The sequence below is a fragment of the Phyllostomus discolor genome, chromosome 4 (assembly GCF_004126475.2).
Source record: "Phyllostomus discolor isolate MPI-MPIP mPhyDis1 chromosome 4, mPhyDis1.pri.v3, whole genome shotgun sequence".
Lineage (NCBI taxonomy): Eukaryota > Metazoa > Chordata > Mammalia > Chiroptera > Phyllostomidae > Phyllostomus > Phyllostomus discolor.
The window spans coordinates 56,116,969-56,136,856 of NC_040906.2; the positions used below are offsets into that span (position 1 = coordinate 56,116,969).

The 19,888-nt window shown below is 31.7% G+C and overlaps 1 protein-coding gene across 6 annotated transcripts in view; it reads left to right on the top strand.

The window, feature by feature from the left end:
- Positions 1-19,888, top strand: part of LOC114494503 (sodium channel protein type 1 subunit alpha) — a 124,597-nt gene that overhangs the window by 97,199 nt on the left and 7,510 nt on the right. For all 6 annotated transcript variants that reach the window (XM_028509665.2, XM_036023363.1, XM_036023360.1 and 3 more), the window contains 7 exons: positions 909-1,063; positions 2,909-3,082; positions 5,258-5,380; positions 13,038-13,319; positions 15,998-16,051; positions 17,585-17,722; positions 19,719-19,823. In XM_028509665.2, the coding sequence (XP_028365466.1) occupies positions 909-1,063; positions 2,909-3,082; positions 5,258-5,380; positions 13,038-13,319; positions 15,998-16,051; positions 17,585-17,722; positions 19,719-19,823 (1,031 nt within the window). The remainder of the gene's footprint in view (positions 1-908; positions 1,064-2,908; positions 3,083-5,257; positions 5,381-13,037; positions 13,320-15,997; positions 16,052-17,584; positions 17,723-19,718; positions 19,824-19,888) is intronic.

The following is a 19,888-nucleotide window of genomic DNA, read 5'->3' on the forward strand; positions in this document are numbered from 1 at the left end:
TCCTTTCCTTCCTTTCTTTTTTTCTTTTTCTTTCCTCCTTTCATCTTTTCTTCCTTCCTTCCTTTCCCCTTTTCCTTATGTCTTTTCTTTTTTCCTTCCTTTTTTTCTTCCATCCTCCCTTCCTCCCTCTCTTTCTTTATTACATTTTCTTTCTCTGTTTCCTTCCTTCTTATTTTCTTTCCTCCTTTCCTCTCTCCCTTTCTTTCTTTCTTTCTTTCTTTCTTTCTTTCTTTCTTTCTTTCTTTCTTTCTTTCTTTCTTTCTTTCTTTCTTTCTTTCTTTCATTCTTTCCTGCATGGTGCTTACTAAGGTATTCACAGATACCTTTGATTTAATTTTTATGTCAGAGTGAGTAAAAGTAGTGTAAGAAGAGAATGAAAAATCAAAGCAGGACCGTGTTGATCAAATTTTGGTGGACAAAATTAATTTTGGAAATTAAGTAAGCTCTTCTAGGAGCACCATGAGAAAACCTTAACAGTAACACACCAGTATTGTTAGAAGAGATCTATGTTATTACTCTATATCCTCTTTAAGGGGAAAGTTTTCTGTTTATTATTAATTTGCAGTTTGAAGTCCTTTTTTATAGTGACTTTAACAGAGTGTAATGGGATGATGGAGGACAAGGTAAAGCTACTTCATATTGATTTGTGCTTTACAAAGTTTATTCTTGGAAAGTAACAGTTGAGTCAGAAAAAGCAGGTGTTATTAGCCAGGGAACCATTTAAAGATCCTGAATAATTTTTGCAACTTCACACAGCTAACAAATTTACTCTTGCTACTCCAGGCCTAGAGAGTTATCCTAGCAAGAAAGAGATGGCAATAGGAAAGAGATGATGGATCAGGGACATGCCAGAAGTTACTGTTGAAGCTGTAGAAGTTATTTTATTGATTTAAATATTATACTTTCAGGCTGTGTACAAAGATTCAAATGCTGTCAAATTAGTGTGGAAGAAGGGAGAGGAAAGCAATGGTGGAACCTGAGAAGAACATGTTTCCGAATAGTTGAACATAACTGGTTTGAAACTTTCATTGTTTTTATGATTCTCCTTAGTAGCGGTGCTCTGGTGAGTGAATATTAAGCAAAAGTGATAAAATACTAAGTTTTAGAATAACCTAATATTGATGACTTATTAATCCTTTCTGTTGCTTTCCTTTAGGAAATGCACTTTTCCCTCTGAACGCTCCTTGTACACCCATTTCCATTTCCACAGCATCAGCCATCACCCCGTTTGATAAATCCCAAACTGTTATCTCTATTCATGACTTCTTCCTTAAACATACATACATTTTTTATTTCCATCCACCACCCATCTACCCACCAACTCACCCTTCTACCCATTTCTAGTGCCTGTTAATTACCCCATTTCATATCTTCCAGACTATAGACATAATGTATAACTATTCATTTCTAAACTTCCTATGTGTGCATACATTTATAATAAGATATTTATTAATTTTTCTTATTCAGTAACCCAGAAAATTTCTCCTTTCAGTTTATTCAGGATAACAAAAAATATGAATATTCAATTATTTATACTTTAATAATAAAGTAAGCATGGCAAATACAGTGACATTAATGGTAGTCCTGTGATTGGGACTCTGTAACTTCTAAATTCTGACAAGTTTTCTTTTTGAATGGTATTATTATTATCTCTTTTTGGACAGTCAGTAAGTCCTTAGGAACCACTTCTCTGCCCTTTCTCAATTGTGTAACTATTTTTATGCTACTCAAGAAATAATGAATATTGCTAACAACTATTGGGCAGTGTGCCTAAGTGACTCATTTAAGGATTGGTTTCTCTTTATAATAATCTACAAAAATATAAACTATAACATATAGATAACATTTCAGAAAATATTGACACAAATGGAATACTTAAGCCACAAGATAGATGATAGATAGATGTAGATAATAGATAGATAGATGATAGATAGATAGATCTTCCCTGATTGAAACAAAATTAGTTTCTTTAGCTTAAATTCACAATTAGAATATAGGCCTATATTTTCCTGCCTATTTATCTGATGAAATAAATTTTTCTACATGCTACTTAAGACAAAAAACAATCCTTTACCTTTGAAATGAATGTGGGACTTTGATATCAAATATCAAGGAAGGTTCATATAAGAATACTTATTGTTGTCTAAATGAGAAGTAATTTTATCCTGCTATCATTGTCTCTGCTGAGAAATATAAACAAACAACAAAATGAAAGGAAAAGGGAATAAATGAATCCAACTACACAATAAATTTGGAAAGTATAATGATTAATTATAATTTCTGCTTTATGAAAAGTATAAGCTTCACTTTTTATTTCTTCAGCCTCCTTTGTATAGCAAAAAGCCAACAAGTGGAAGCAAAAGAAATTAAACAAAAAGAATAAATAACTTCAGGTTGGGGTAGCACCATCATGATGTGACATTAAGAACTATTTCCTAATAGGTCAAATTAATTCATTAGAATTATGCTTTTACTTTTTTCTTTCAGCTATAATATAAATGGAGAGTATAATGTTTCCCTTATTAATTAAAATATCTTTTTTAAAGACTTTATTCATTTATTTTAAGAGAGAAGGAAAGGTAAGGGAAGGAGAAAGTAGGAAAACATCAATGTGTGGTTGCCTTTCATGCACCCCCTACTGGGGAACTGGCATGCAACCCAGGCATGTGTCCTGACTGGGAATCGAACCAGCAACTCTTTGGTTCACAGGCTGGCACTCAATTCACTGAGCTACGCCAACCAGGGTCCATTAAAGGGTCTTTAAGAGAAAAAATAGTAGTAATCACTATTCTTCCTCTGTCCTCCTATTCTAATTGAGTATCACATATTTACATATACATATGATCAGAAAATAGCCTACAGAGTATAATGGTATTAGAAATCTAAGATGTGTAACTTTTCTTTATAGGCATTTGAAGATATATATATTGATCAGCGAAAGACAATTAAGACAATGTTGGAATATGCTGACAAGGTTTTCACTTACATTTTCATTTTGGAAATGCTTCTAAAATGGGTGGCATATGGCTATCAAACATATTTCACCAATGCATGGTGTTGGCTGGACTTCTTAATTGTTGATGTATGTATCTTCCATATCTTTCTCTTCCATTCAAGGTAGTTTGTCTTACCTATATTGTAATTCTAAACTACTGAAACTCTGACCACTATTTTGTGTGGACAGAATATGCTACTAGTACCTAAACTAATTCAGTGAATGATACTGGAGTTTTTGTAAGAACAGACTAATTTAGTAATGATTTAGCATTGGAGGGATGGGATTTATGGTCATTATCTAGGCAAAAGCTGAATGAAAAAAAAAACAGCAGTGCATAGGGAAAGTGGTAAAATTGGGTGTGTTGTTTAAATTCCTTTTACATATTGTGAATCAGACTGATGAGTTTGAATCCCAGCCCCTCCACTGATTCGTTCTATGCCACTGAGCAGATTACTTGGCTCCTGACCCTTATAAATGGTGATATTAGTACATCAATTTTTAAAGGCACTCAGTAAACGGTCATGATGGTGGGAGCTCCTGTCAATTTTTAAAATTCCCTTTAACCTACTCAAAGTTTTTAAAGGATAAGTTTAAAGAGCATATAGTATAGATTATAACTTCATTATAGGAGGTAAGGTATACAGAGTGTAGGGAAAAACTATTTTATGAAGTGGTGAGAGTTTTCCTAGAATGGTGACTAGTAATATACCAGACCTTCACAGATTTGTATACCAAATGATTAATACTTCATTTGCCCTAAAACAAGTGACAGCCCTGAAATTTGATAAAGTTCAACATCATGTTTCATGTTATGAATTTGGCATAATTTCAGCTTCAGAAAACTGTATCCAAATTATCACAGATTTCATAGACAACAGTTTTATCCTCCAAAAGATAATAATCCAGTAGGTCTATGCAGGCTCCTTGTGGAATGTATTTCTAGAGCTAAGAGATCTGCATACATTATATCTTCGTAATTCTAAGCAAAGACAAAGCCAGAGCTATTTGAAAAGCTTAATAATGTTACAATGAAGTAAACAAATTTAGAGGAAGCCTCAAAAGAATTGTTTCATCATATCATTAAGAAAAATAGTTTCTATTATAGAGGTTACAAAAATTAGAAGTTATATTTCAATACTTCATTATTATTAACTAGTTTTTAAATAATTATCTCTAAAATATTTTAGGAAAGTAATTCTATGTAGCATTTTGTAGTTTTGCAATAGTAATATTTTTATTTTTTAATGTTCTATTTTAATTATTTCATAAGGATTAGTAAATCACTCTAAAAAAGACAAAAGGAATTATAGCACATCTAAAGTAAGGCAAAATTATAATAAATATACAGTGACATACACTTAAAAATAGGAAATTTTGCAAAAATTGTATCGAGTATTTGGAACTTCCCAATAGTAGTCACTTTCAAATGAATGAAATTGTAACTCTGTTTAGCTAAGAAGTTTTGGTAAATTATTTGTTTAGAGAATTAAACATCTGAGATTTTCATTTCTTAGTCAATGCATATTTCATACAAATGAAATAAAATTATTTATTTATTTGTAACTACTGATTGACAATTTTGGACCAGGTACTATGACAAAAGCTGTAAATTAGTATAGAAAAAAATGAGTTTTATGATGAAATAACTTTTTAATTTCTATTAACTTACATAGGAATACATGTAAGACAAGTGAAAGCACAAGGGATTAACAAGACAATGAATCCCCTTTGGAAAATCAACTGCAAAATTAATGTGATATAGCATATTAATTTCTGAGAGTATCAATTATAATTAGTTGAACATACCACTGCAGGATAGAGATTTCTTGCTTTTTCCAATACAGTAGCAGTTTTTGTATTTTATTTAACCATAGGCAAAGCCCTATAATTCAGCAGCAACTTAATAAAATAAAGAAAGGATAATGACATTCTCTTACAGTTGGAATTTTTCTTTTTAAATTAAATTTTATTTTTTTTTAAACTAATCGGTCTTAATAAATTAATTAAACAACTAAGAAATTACATGACATTTGAGGTTCTTATGCAAGTAATTTTAGTTAACATTTTAAAAGCTACTTTTTTGCCTCAAACTGAAAATATTTCCTTAAAATTCTAAAAGGTGGTATATTTTGCTGAAAATATACCACCATTTGTCTTGAGTATTATAAGCAAAAATCATATTCATTGTATGTCATAGTAACTAAAACTTGAATGACAGTTCTGTTTACTATTTATTTATTTATTTGTTTATTGGTGCAGGTTTCGTTGGTCAGCTTAACAGCAAATGCCTTGGGCTACTCAGAACTTGGTGCCATCAAATCTCTCAGGACACTAAGAGCTCTGAGACCTCTAAGAGCTTTATCACGATTTGAAGGGATGAGGGTAAGAAAACTGAAAGAACTGGAAGTATTGCCTATAGCCTATACTAAATTAAATTTTAAAGAGGAAAAAAAAAAACCCATGCATGCAAAGGAATGGCAAATCCTTGCAAAACTGCTACTTTATCTTTTGCATATTTACTTGTAGGTGATATGCAAGAGAATTTAGGCCTCCCTTAAAATGATACAATATCATTTATCTGCTATGCTTATTAAAATGACTTTATTCTTAATCTATCTTGGGAGTTTCCTTACAAACCTGTATACAAAAAAGCAAATGCATTATTAAAGTCTATATATAATAATATATGATAATAATCAACTAAAGTGAATTTGACATGTGCTTTTCAATTGTGATGATCTAAACTGTAGTTTACAAATTTTATTGAAAATTACATGAATCACACATGTGCCTGAGGATAAGTGTGAAGGAAAAAAATTTTTAAGTTGTCAGAATTTTGTTTCTATAATGCCAAAATTTGTATAATTTAATACATTGAAGGGATATTAAACATTGACTAAATTTAAATATTTTTTAAAAGTTATGTTTAATATAGCCTCAATTTGTAACTGTATTATTTTTGTACTATTTTTAATTTATACAAATAGTAACTTAAGACTTTTTATATATAAATCCATGTAATATTTCATGACAATGAAGTAAAATATCCATAGTATAATAATACAAGATATACTTTTGACTTAATATATAGCTGATTCATACATTAACCATAACTTAAATTTCATTTATCAGAATTACATAAAATTTTATATTACTTCTTTCAAGGAAATACTAAACCATTCCCCATGATTCATAACTGCTTAGAAATTTTGCAATTACTTACTTGTTATTTTCCATGCCTGTTTTAAAAGCATGAAACATTTATAAATGAGATGTGTAACATAAAAAGTAATTGTTTATTAAAAGATCATTTTTTTACCAAAACAAGGATGCTGAATTGTGATTCAAAAAGAAAAATATTGCTCTTTTGCTGTCCAAGATAGAGTTATGTTTATAGAAACTAAGCTATATTATAGATTTCCATTTGCATTTTCTAGGTTGTTGATAGCTATATTATGTATTCTTCTAAAATAAAATTTATTTTAAGCGTCAGTTTTTAAGAACATCTGACTTCAGTTCCCCTAACATATATAAAGAATTTTCTCATTAGAAATAATTTAACATAATATAATATAGTCTTATTTTATTTCTCACAGAGATCCTTACATTTTTACTAAAATATTAAAGTAAATTATCTCCAGGGTATGTGAAATTAAGATTATTTTCTAATTAAAATGTCACCTTTTGTTATTTCAGATTTCCAGTGTCAGTTCTGGAGAAAAATATTATTTTAATACATTCTACTTGAAAACTTGTCACCTGAATCAAAATATAGTAGTTCCCCCTTCTTCAAGTTTTACTGCATTGTTTCAGTTATCCACAGTCAACTACAATTCAAAAATATTAAATGGAAAATTCCAGAAATAAACAGTTCATAAGTTAAATTGTGTGCCATTCTGAGTAGGGTACTGAAACCTCACACCATCCTACTCTGTCCCAGACAGGACCTGAACCATTTCTTTGAACAGTGAGATAGGCACTCAGCAGCCATCTTGGATATATCAGACTGTCTCTCATAGTATCACGGTGCTTGTGTTCAATGACCCTGATTTTGTTTAATGATGGCCCCCAAGTGCAAGAATAGTGATGCTGGTAATTGGAATATGCCAAAGAGTGCCTTACAGCGAGGGCTTCCTTTAAGTGCAAAGAGGAGCACAGTACAGTAAAATATTTGGAAAGAGACCACATTCACATAACTTTTATTATAATGTGTTGTTATAATTGTTCTATTTTATTACTAATTATTGCTACTCTCCTATTGTGCCTAGTTTATAAATTAATCTTTATCATAGGTTTTTCTGTGTAGGAAGAAAATATAGTATATATAGGTACTATCCATGGTTTCAGGAATCCACTAGGGGTCTTGGAATGTACCCTCCTCAGATAAGAAGGGACTACTGCTACACGTTTTCAAAGTCTCCTGAAATCTGAACACTGCTAAGCATTTGGAGCTGTTACACACATTTCAAAATTAGCCATGAATCAAATGGCCAGATACGACCATAGTTAACATGTCTTTTCATAACAATACTGGTCCCGTGGGTCTACCTACAGTTTTTACAGAAACAACCTTATCTATAATTACTGATCAGTAATGTTTTTTTATATTGTAAGGAGAGATTAACTTTTGAAACTTGGAGTTTTAAAAGCACAACCTCCTTCTAAATGCTGATAAGAGATGAGCTAATCGTTTAAATTAATAGATTTATGAATATGGTTCTTTGCCCCATAATGACAGCATATACACAACCCTAAAATGCTGACCATTTAATACATATTTGGCATTGTAGAGACAAAATAACCTGATTATGGATTCTATTTCTTGTGTTTTAAGTGTTTTGATTTTTTGACTTTGTAAAATAATGTAATCATGGTTGATTGTGAGGATGCAAATAATAATGATGGTTATAATTGGGAAGTGAGATTTAAATATATTCAGGAACTCTCATTTTATTCTTTTCCCTGGCAGCATAAAATCACAATAGCTGTGTAAAAGCATAAATCAGGCATTCATTTTATTTTTGCTGTTCATCACATTTTCAAAGCATGTGCTTTTATGGAACATTTCCAAATAAAGCATGTTGTACAATGCTTGATAAGAAGTTAGAGAGTAATAAAACAATTATCATCACGTTGCCCTTTATGTTTTGCATGTTTCATGCACATTCTGGCTGAGAGCTTTTAAACATGTATTGTATTTCAAATTTCCAGTCCAAATTTTTCAACTTGTAAAATTGAACTGAATGAATTGATGTCATTGACTATCTAGAGTAAAAAAATTGTACTTAAATTTGTGTTTTTAATTTCCTAATCTAGAAAATTGTAAAGACCTTTTTTCAAAAGAACTCAAGTCTTGATTGATAGGGAAACAGACAGAGAGCATCATATACAAAAAGTAACACCAAATGTTCTGTCATATCAGATTTCTAACTATTAACAAACTATATATTTCTATTTTATATAGGATAATCTTGCTCCAACTTGGATGGGGTGGAGCGCTGGTTCCTCCCCTCAGCCCTTTATTATGGGTACTGTATTACCCCTTTTGCTACCTTTCATCCTTTCACTGTGACTTTGTATAGTGGGATGAGGGAGGGATTGGGAAGGGTACTATTGCACCACTGTAGGGAAAATACAGTATTTACATTCTATTCCCCTATTTTCAACTGTCTTGAATTTTCTTTTGAGAAAAATACCCTTGAGTATTTACCCTCTGTGGATTTGAATCCCAACTGTTGATATCTTTATTAAGTTTCACTCATTCTGATTTAGTTATGTGTATGTTGAGTTATCTATTGATGGGGAGATTGACTGATTGGTGATGGTGGGGGACTTTGGTTTAGACTGGTTTGATGAAAATGTTAGCTTGTCAAGTTGATGATGCTCTTTGAGGCAAAAACCCTTGCCATTTCTGCATTGGTCTGGGTCCTGAAAATTGCCAAAAAGATACTAGTAGTTGATTTTTTGCCTTGTTGACATAGGTGAGCAAATGGTAGGGTGCAATATTTCTGATTTCATAAGATTAGTATTGACTGTGTGACCATTCTAATTTTTTAGTTAAGTGTAAATGTATAAGGGTTATTTTCAAAGTGTAACAAGGCAAAATATATTAAGAAAGGTCGAGTAAGCACATATAGTTTGTATTTTAATGAAAATACATTGATATGCAAAGACTTATTACAATTACACAGAGTTGAACACCTACCTAAATATAAAATAAAAGCATTTTATTATATGTATTATTAAGATGCTTTAGTTAATGAATTTAAATTAAATTCCTTAAATTTATGATTCATTAAATTTAATTTAAATTCATTAATTAAATAAATTTAATGCATAAACTCACTCTTAGAGTAAATCACTCCCAACTTATGACTTAAGATCTTAGAAGATATCACAGTGAAAACATAAATGAAAGTAACTCTACATTTTATGTATTCTTGAAGTTTAGGAATGATGTGCAAGAAGAAGAGTTTTTTTTTGATGCATAAAAAGTTTAAAGTATTTATATAGATAATTGATGTATCATGTGTTACAAAAATAATTACCTTAACTAAACTGCACAATAAATATAATCATTAGATTTTTACTAGATTCTCTTACTCTTCCTCATACTTAATATGTGATTTATACTTTGCCTATTTCTGATTTTTACTCATATAGTATTTTTTTGTATTTCAAATACAGAAACATTAGAATCCATGGGTAGTATTGATTTGAAGTTCAAAGACAAATTGTTCAGACAAGAAGACATTTCTGCATGTATCAAAATCCCTCACATTAATCTGAATATTTAATTGTCTCTTCCTCACTCCTATTGATTTAATAAAAAATGCAGTTAGTGAACTAGAAGCAGTTTTCATAAGAATGTGTTGTGCTAGAATAAGGACATTCTATTTGATGATGTTTTACAAAACATTTATGGGAAACACCTCTAGTGTTATTCATTAAAATAATTCCTATCTTAGATATCTCATTTTACACAGCCTGACACTTCAAATTGTTCTTTCCAATATATCCAGGCTAGTTCTGCCTGGTACCTTCACCACACGGGAACCAATTACCACAGTTCCCTGGAGGGCAAAAGAGTTAATACACCTCCCTCTGTGCTGAACTAAGAACAGGCTTGGGCTCTTGGGAAAAGACAGTTCTTTCCCTGACCCTTCACTGCCTAATTTAATAAAATGTTAAATATGAATGAACCTTTGTATAGTAAATTCCCTAATACTATGTCAAAGGTTTTCCAAAATATAATTCTTTTACCTTCATAAATATAAACCTTTCTCTGAGCCAAATGGTTGCCAACATTTCAGTCATACCTAAAAGGCACTGCTGCAGAGGACTTGCACCATGAATTTCATAGGGTTCATTTTAATGCCAAATAAGTCCCCCGTTTCAAAGTAAACCTCAGACATATGGACTAACCTCCCATTTTTTGTTGTGCCCTTTATTCTCATGCCATACCCAGAATTAACATTTAACAATTATTTTTCAATCAATAAATGCTAAGCTAAACTTCATTCTTTCATTCAACGAACCATTTTTTGTGTTCCTCTATTCAAAGCACTCTGTTATACCTCTATATTCAAGGTACTCAAGGTCTTAGAGAATTCACAAATATATTTTTGCATCCTAAATTTCAAAAATCAAAAGCCTGTCATCTTTGAGGATTATAGGAATGTAATTAACTCTGATACAGAGCAGTATGGATACCAAAGAAGTACAAATCACTGTAAGGAGAATTAGAGAAGGTGAGTGCAAAGAGCACTAGATGCTACTTCTGTCTGCTTTCTGAACTTGACCTATATTAGCCTCATTCTTCTCATTTGCCAAATGAGAACACAATACTAAATTATCTCCACAGTTCTAACTAGAACTGGAATTCTGATTCTTGAATTCAGAAAAAGAAACAATTTTTATTTTGGGAGCTAAACTGAGGGGGTGAAGTTAGATTCTATAAAAGAAAGTACTGCTTGAAATAAAGCTTGTGAGTAGAAAAAGTGTATCAGAAAGGGTGATTTTGAACAAGCCATTTCAAAGGAAATGGCATCTCAATTCTAAGGTAGTTATATTAGTTGGACTGGAAAGAAGAGTAGGTGGTAAGGGAAGTTAAAACTAGAAATGTATATTGTAGTGTGTTTTGAATATCAAGATAAGGAAAACATTTGATAATGAGTGGGGAGCCATTAAATTACTTTAAAGTGAGACTTGGAGAAGATTAATTCATCTAATATGGATCAAAGGAAGGAGAAAGTTAGAAGGCTCCAACGATAGTGCAAGTATGAGCAATCAGAAACCAAAACTAGAATGGTGAAGGTAAAAATGGAAGTGACAGAGATGAGAAGGGCTTTGAAGAACTGTGAGATGTACAAATTGATGTGAAAAAAATTCAAGAAATAGGTAAGGCAACCAGTACTTTGCTCATGCTCTAAATTGGCTGTTTTAGGTAATTAATATACACTTTTCAATATGTACTCTTATATATACACAATAGAAATAGCTTTTTTTATCCGGGTGGTAGGCAAAATATTTAGGAAAGGAGGCAAATAAGTAAAAACTTGACTTCAGCTTTCAAATTTTGAATCCCAGGGGAATCTATGTGTATCTACACATTTAAAATTAAGTATAAATAAATACTTATACTTAAGTATAAGTATTGATATTTCTTCAATCAGTTGCATTAATGCAGATAGCCGAGAGAGATAAGGCAAGGTGCCACGTGTCAGTGTGTTAAGCTGCATAGGCCACATCATTTGAATCAGCCTGGTTTAACTCAACCGACTTAATTTTTTCATGCTCATTTCTCTACCTTTGTCATTCGTGGTTTTATTATTTCCCTTGGCCCACTTATATGCTGTTTTGTAACCCCAGAAAGCCTACAGTTTTTTACAGACATTAAGCAGGACTCAGAAGCACATGGAATTCACTCATGTATTTGTTTTTTTAGACAGGCAGTCACAAAACTTTGTTCTAAAACTATACTGTCATCAAATGACATATAAGAGATATTTTTGATGCCTGTTGTTTACTTTGAATCAGGTTGACAAGAATAACAAAGATAACTAGGTAGAATTAATTTAGCTGTTGATTTTCAAGTCTGAGGCATCATCTGCCACTTAGGAGCATTTTAGAGCCTGTTTTATCTTTCCTCTTAACTACTCACATGCAGCTCCAATGTGGAGGAGGAAGAAAGGACAGTCATCCCTGCAATGTTGCTGAGTATGGAAATTCAAATTTTTAATTTATGATTCAGAAATAAAGAAAAAAGTTGAAAAATACTTCTATAGAAACCAGGAGTAGATAATTATTTAATACAGAATTTGATGTAATCACATCAGATTTGGGAATTACATATGGCATCCCTCCTTTTCTTATTTTCCTAAGAAGCTGATTACTATTATGTTTCATTTAAAATAAGTTTATTGAATTAAACTCAGTAAATGAAACAACTGACATGACTGGAGCTTGAAATAAAGATGTGATGATCTAATGAAATACATAATGCTAAATTGTCTTGCTTCTTATGCAAAAAATATTAGTCATAGCAATGCATGAATAATTAAAGACAAAATTATATTAGGTATTTAATATTTTTATATTTATACATCTTAATTTTTAATTTATTAAAGTATATTAGTCAAATCAACTAGTCCAAATATTTTAGTTTTGTTCTTTAATATATTGCCTTTTTTAAATGAGTTAGCCTGTAATTAGGATTTCCTTCTTCTCTTTTTCTAGTAAACAACACATATTCTGACTTCTTCTGGCAGCAAATGCCTCTAATTTTGTTTTCCTACTTCCATTTCTCTATTTTTAAACTATTTTGTTTCTTTGTCATATTGTCTATATTTGTTTTCCTAAATGTATTGCTTAAGAAAGAATGGATCTCACTGTAAGATTCTTTTTACTTTGTTTTTACATATCCTAGTATAGTCTCAATAGTGAAAAATTCAGAAAAACTAAGGATTAGTAGGGGAATGTCTTATATTTCTTAACCAACAAGAATTCTGACTTTTCTTTTTTTCCATTTGTGTACTAGGTGGTTGTGAATGCCCTTTTAGGAGCAATTCCATCCATCATGAATGTGCTTCTGGTTTGTCTTATATTCTGGCTAATTTTCAGCATCATGGGCGTAAATTTGTTTGCTGGCAAATTCTACCACTGTGTTAACACCACAACTGGTGATATGTTTGAAATCGAAGAAGTGAATAATCATACTGATTGCCTAAAACTAATAGAAAGAAATGAAACTGCCCGATGGAAAAATGTGAAAGTAAACTTTGATAATGTAGGATTTGGGTATCTCTCTTTGCTTCAAGTTGTAAGTGAAAACTCTTTTTCTCTGAAATTTGTTTATTGTTTGGAATAATAACAAAGTAATCACATACATCCATTATTTACTGAAAATAAAGTCTATAAAATATTTTTTCTGACCTTTGATTTATTACCAGTACCAGTTTATGAACCCAGATGGGTGTAATACAGATATAGTTGGTAATGGCCAGTTCTTCCCATAGGTTTTCTTCTTTCTTCTCATATTGCTTTCTCTTCCTACATGAAAAAGTTGACCAATATATCAGTAAGTTTATTGTTTTTGTTTTGTTTTGTTTTTAAAGATTTTATTTATTTTTTAGAGAGGGAAGGGAGGGAGAAAGAGAGAGAAAAAAAAACATCAATGTGCGGTTTCTGGGGGCCGTGGCCTGCAACCCAGGTATGTGGCCTGACTGGGAATTGAACCTTGGTTCGCAGCCCACGCTCAATCCACTGAGCTACACCAGCCAGGGTAGTTTATTGTTTTTTTTTTCTCTACTGCAATTGATAAGTTTGTTCCACTGAGGGATCACACCCCCACCAATCCCCAAAGCACACAGACTTAACACCCCTGATTGAATTGGCCCTAATTGGTGAGAATTAACTGCAACTGAGTTGCTTCATTTAGATTGAAGATCGGGAAATGATATTTAGGTTTCAGGATCAGATTATCACAGTGAAATGGAAGTAATACTGGATACAGGGATGAAACATAAGCAGCGGTTGTTGTTTCGCCTCAAACGACCTTTCAATATAATTACTTAAGCCTATTTTATCTTAATAGCAATGTTTTCACTCCTGAGTCTCTAAGGCTGATCAACACAAAAGAAGGATAGTTTGCAATTTATAAAAATGCAAAAGATGGTGGTCCTTTAAACATTTTCTTATGATGCTGCTGTTAGCTCCACCCGCATTGCAGGGAAGCAGTGGATAAAGACTGAACCTGGAGTATGGGAAAAGCATTGTAAACATACTGCTCCGTTTTGGCCGCTGAAACTCCACTTAACAACTTTAAAAGCTGAATGAGTGCTTCCCTTGCAGTTTTACAGCGTTCTTAGGGCACAAATTTATTTCTTTTCACTAAGGTTGTGATTTCAGTTGTTCCACCAGGAGACTAGCCAAGCAAATAACCCTGCACTGGTCAAACCCTCTTGCATCTCTTTCGGAGATACCTGCACTATTTTTACACATTCTTCCCACCTTCTTGTTTGAAATTCTTATTTCTCTTATGGATATTGCTGACTTACTCTGCATACTCATGCAATTAAAATAGGGATTTAAACAATCTGGCGAGTACGACTCCTTTAAATATTATAGTAGACACATGGTATCTTCTTGAACATTTATCCTAATGTTTAACTAATAACTGCACTTATAAATACCACCAAAGTGTCCCACTTCATAAAATTAAGAAAATAAAATTTGAAAATTTCAAGGAATTCCTTAAATTACTAAACAATTCTGGAAATTTAAGGTAATGATCCAGCACAAAGCCATTGAATAAATTCTGCTACTAAGGAAATGCTAAGCTTTGTCTTTGGTTTTATTCAGAATTATTCATTGAAGTGGTTCTTTGAATCACCTTTATTTGTTTCTGTACCTAATGTTTTTAGGGACTGGTTTTATCATTGACCCCAGCCATTGACACATCCAAAATTTTTTCTTTGATATATAAATAACTTCTATTTTCTAGCTAACAATCATTACTTTCTTTTCTCTGCCATCATACCCACTCTTATGTGGCTTTTTCCCCACAATATCCACCACCTCACAAGTGCTAGTGTTATGAAAATGTGTGTGTGTGTGTGTGTTGCAATACAGATGCTGAAAGCTTTGCTAGCCTTGCTTACTAACTAAGGAACAATCCTCTCAGGCTCATAGGGCTCAAAATTCATGTCCTAGGACAAATAAATTACTGTGAGTTATTAGACTTAGGACCCTTCCTGAATTCGTGAATGCCAAGTGTCTACCATATTTGTTTTTACCTTTCTTACCCATATTAACTCACTCTCATAACAAATTACAAAGAATGGAATATAGGATATTTCTGGATGTTATGTTCCAAAATTCTTAAAAGGATAGATAGTTGCAAGTCTGACTTTATATAAAGGGGAGTCCAAAGGTAGGTTGACAGTTATAATACAAATAAAAGATACAATAAGTAATAAGTAATACAAGAATAAACTTTCATGTACTTACAACTGTAAACCTACTTTTGCCCACCCCTGTATCCCTGTATGATCTTTAGAACATTACAAAACAAGAGAAATCTTAAACTTTCAATCACTTTGTCCACCTTGCACATAGATTTCAGCAGATGATCAGATCATTGTGATTCTTTAGGAGATACAGATATTACCAAATATGTTGGTATTTGTAAATCTTTCTAAAAGTATTCTACCAAATGTTGATAGCACTTTAAATTGCATGATTTCATTAACTCTAAAGAATTGAGAAGTATTTGTGACTTGTTATCAAGCAGGAGGATGTATGAAATGACCATTCTTTTCCCTATGTGTTCTAGAAATTAAAACTCTTTAAGATATTGCATTGATCCAAAATCCCTGCAAAAGTTGTCTTGAAAGTCTTATGTTCCTTTTTTAAAAATACATAAGTAAGAATATTTATTAAAAGTCTGGTATCAATTATTTTTATGCCAAAGTAAAGCATGGATGTCCTTCTTAATAGGCCACATTCAAGGGATGGATGGATATAATGTATGCAGCAGTTGATTCCAGAAATGTAAGTATTTCATGCATCCTGTCTTTTTATGATACTGGTTGGGTGCTAAAATTAATTCAGCAGAGCCTAGCAGCCAAAGAGAATGATTCTACAATAACTAAAAATAAAGAAAAAATATGACTCAAATTAATATTCAAGTACACCAATGTTTATCAAAAACATCTTACAAAGATAAATCAAAACTATTTGGGAAGTCAAACTAAAGTAGCACATTCAAATATTTAATAACTAACAAATATCCTTCTATTAAATATTTACTGTTTTGTTTGCTCTTATCTACTAATTGATCAATAATGTTTTTGGTGTGCAGGAGCAAGTGTGAAAATATATGTGATTGCCATTAGTAGTTGAAATATATAGTTACTCCCCATATTGGGCAGTGTGAAACTTAGGGATGTTAGCCAGGTAGCCTTCAATTTCTGTAACAGTTTATTTCAAATTCATTCTCTTATATAATTTTGGTATCCATAAATTTACTGAAGACTGAAGCCTTTACTAATGCTGCTGTCACTTCTATGACCAAGAGATTCTTTTAAGTTTCTGACCATATCACCACAGTAAAGACCCACTTTGATTTCTCCTACAACAGCTTCTTTCAGGCTTCAAGAAAAGAGCTCATGTCCACACTCAAAATTTGTGCTCCTCAAATTTTCTAAAGCTATTTTCTATCAGTCTTGATCTTTCCATTCTGAAGCTCAATCCGTTGAAGCTATCATCTTAGACTGTCCCTGTAATCTTTAAACTACCTGAGAGAGTTTACTTTTATATGTCTTGGTATACACTTCCCATAAGTGGCTTTAGCTATATGTGAATTACCTTCCTGATATACTCCAGAGTGGGTTATTTCAGTTACTTGTTTTGTGTGTTTGGTTGACTTTTAAATCTATTGTCTTTAGGACATAAATCTATCAGTGAACTGTTTGTAATGACTCCTTTGCACATTTACTAAGTGATAGATGATAGTTCAATGCTAATTTACAATAAATACAATTTAGATACTAAATTATCAACTGAGGATTTATAAGGTGTCATACTAATTGTGTCTACTCAATCTGAAAATTTCAATGAATGTTATAATGTTAAAAGTATAATGCTGAAAATCTAAATGAACAATTCAATTCATGTTCGTTTGAATCAGTTCATGTGTGCACAAATGGTTGTTTTTAAATAGTCTATACATATTTACTCAGGTAAAAAATTTTCACTAATTTTTAAATTATTAAAATTGAGTACATTAAAAAATTGCCAAATTTCACATACTACTTTCCAAATATCAAGATGTTAGTTGTATTTACAGTTATAAAAATAGATACAGATTCTTAAGTTTTCTCATAACCATAGTTTTTACATGAAGACATCCTTAAAGGCTACTTTCAGTTTGTTTGTTTTTTAAGGTAGCGGATTTGGGGGATTGAGGGGAAAGTATGCTTAAGCATTACTAGGAATTTTCTTTTCTATTATCATGAAAAAGCACCAATAACTTCTAGTATCAAAATGTATTGTGATACTTTACAAAATATTTTCCTTTGATAGGTGGAACTCCAGCCTAAGTATGAGGAAAGTCTGTACATGTATCTTTACTTTGTTATTTTCATCATCTTTGGGTCCTTCTTCACCTTGAACCTGTTCATTGGTGTCATCATAGATAATTTCAACCAGCAAAAAAAGAAGATAAGTATTTCTAATATTCTCTCTCCCACTAAAGATAGTAAAAGTATTTGAAGTATTCTCACCAACAATTGGTACTTTAATTCAGAAGCTAAATGAGTGTATACAGGGTCTGGTAGAAGTAAGGCTTGCTTGAGCGTGGTTGGTAGGGTGCATGAATGTCTCACATGAGATGGACAGCAATTTGAACATTTCACCTAAAATGTCATATGATATGCTTGAGTATGCTATTGTTATGTAACAGAATTACATGCTTGTGATTTTGTAATAAAAGATTTTATAATAAAAAGGGGCATTATTTGTGCCAGATCCTGTATATTAAAAATCCGTTTTTGTACTCTACCCTTCTGCCATCTACTGCCCATCTCTTTCAGGTTATAGAAAGCCAAGAATGTGTCCCATATTCCTGTGCATGGGCTTGCAAAACCTCTCTCACTTCTGGGTTTGTTTTTTTTTTTTCAGTCAGGGACTACATTTCCTATCTTTTGAGAGAGAATAATTAGAAAAGAACTAGAAAAGAACCCAGTCATATGCCTCTTTCCCAAAGTCCACTTGTTTTATCCCCACAACTCCCCTACTAAAAATATATCTTCCAGTTAAAGATATATACCTTCATTGGTTCTTTTTATATAATTCCACTTCATTCTTCCTGATATTCACTTATAAACTACCAGTTCCAGTTTTAAATTAAACAGCTCTTTATATTATGAAGTATCATCATTCCAAATATAAATGCACATTATAGACAATATGGAAAGTAAAGAAATAGCATTACTCATGAGAAACCACTATTCACATCGTATGTTTTCCATTCAAACTTTCTCTATATGTATTCTCATTACTGAAATTATTTTATCTATAATTATACATTTTATTTTTGACTGTACATATTTTAAGTCTTCATATACACATTATCATAATTTACATGACCATTTCCCAATATATTGATGATTTAGGTTGTTTCTAATCTTTAATGATTTAAATATTGCCTTATCAAAGACTTTGTGCCAGAAAAAGAATTTTTAATTATTTTCTTAAGATAAATTCCCATAAGAAAGTAGTTTGCTTCCCCAGAATAATATTCCCACAGATACTGCCAATAACAGTGTATGGGTGTGCCCAAGTCAGTGCTGATTCTCTGGCATCAAACATGCTCTTTGTTTTTAATCCTTGATATTTGATAAATTAAATTTGTATCATGAGCTTTTTTGCCATTTTTATTTCTTTCTTTGAGTATTGCTTTCTCATCTCATTTGCTTAGTATGTTTTCTCACTATATAATGAGTGCTTTCATGATATTAGGCTCTTTCACTCTTAGAATATCCCTGCCCCATCCTCTCTTATTATTACTAATATTATCCTATAGTCAATATCAGGCTACTTTATTTCACTTATTAGCCTGAGTTCCAAGTCCTCAGTTCCTACTGGTCTATCACATACCTGCCATACTTACGATCTCTGACTTACCTATAACTCTTCTACCAACTTGTCCAGTTTCCCTTCTATCTTTTTGCACCAATTCTTGGCAGAGTGAAGTGCCTTTTTATGAGTGCTCTAAATCATCTTACAATATAAATACTCCAACTCTTTACAAAATTTGAATTTAAATCATTATCTTTAACTTCAGAAAAGCAGTATGTATAGTGTAATGAACTAAGTATTTAGTTTCTCAAAACCAAATTTTACCTTTCATTTACTATATGGTCTGGAATAAATAGTTAACCTCTCAGTTTCTGGGATTTTTTTGCTCCATAAAATAATAATGAAAATAATAATTAAGTCAATTTTGGATGATTGTGAGAATTAAATAAGATTATAGTACCTAAAAAGTACTTTTAATTTTTCAAATTTAAAATTCCAGGCATAATTATGCATTACTTTTTTAACTGCCCTTTTCCTATTTTAAGTTTAACACTTAACATTGTTATTTTCAATAACATTGAAAAATTATGTGCAAAGGGACACAGTTTTAACCAGTTTTGATTTTTCTTTTCTATACTTTGGAGGTCAAGACATCTTTATGACAGAAGAACAGAAGAAATACTATAATGCAATGAAAAAATTAGGATCGAAAAAGCCACAGAAGCCTATACCTCGACCTGGAGTAAGAAATATCAAATGATATGGGAAAATACACAAAAACTTGCATGGGTTTTTACAGAAGAGATA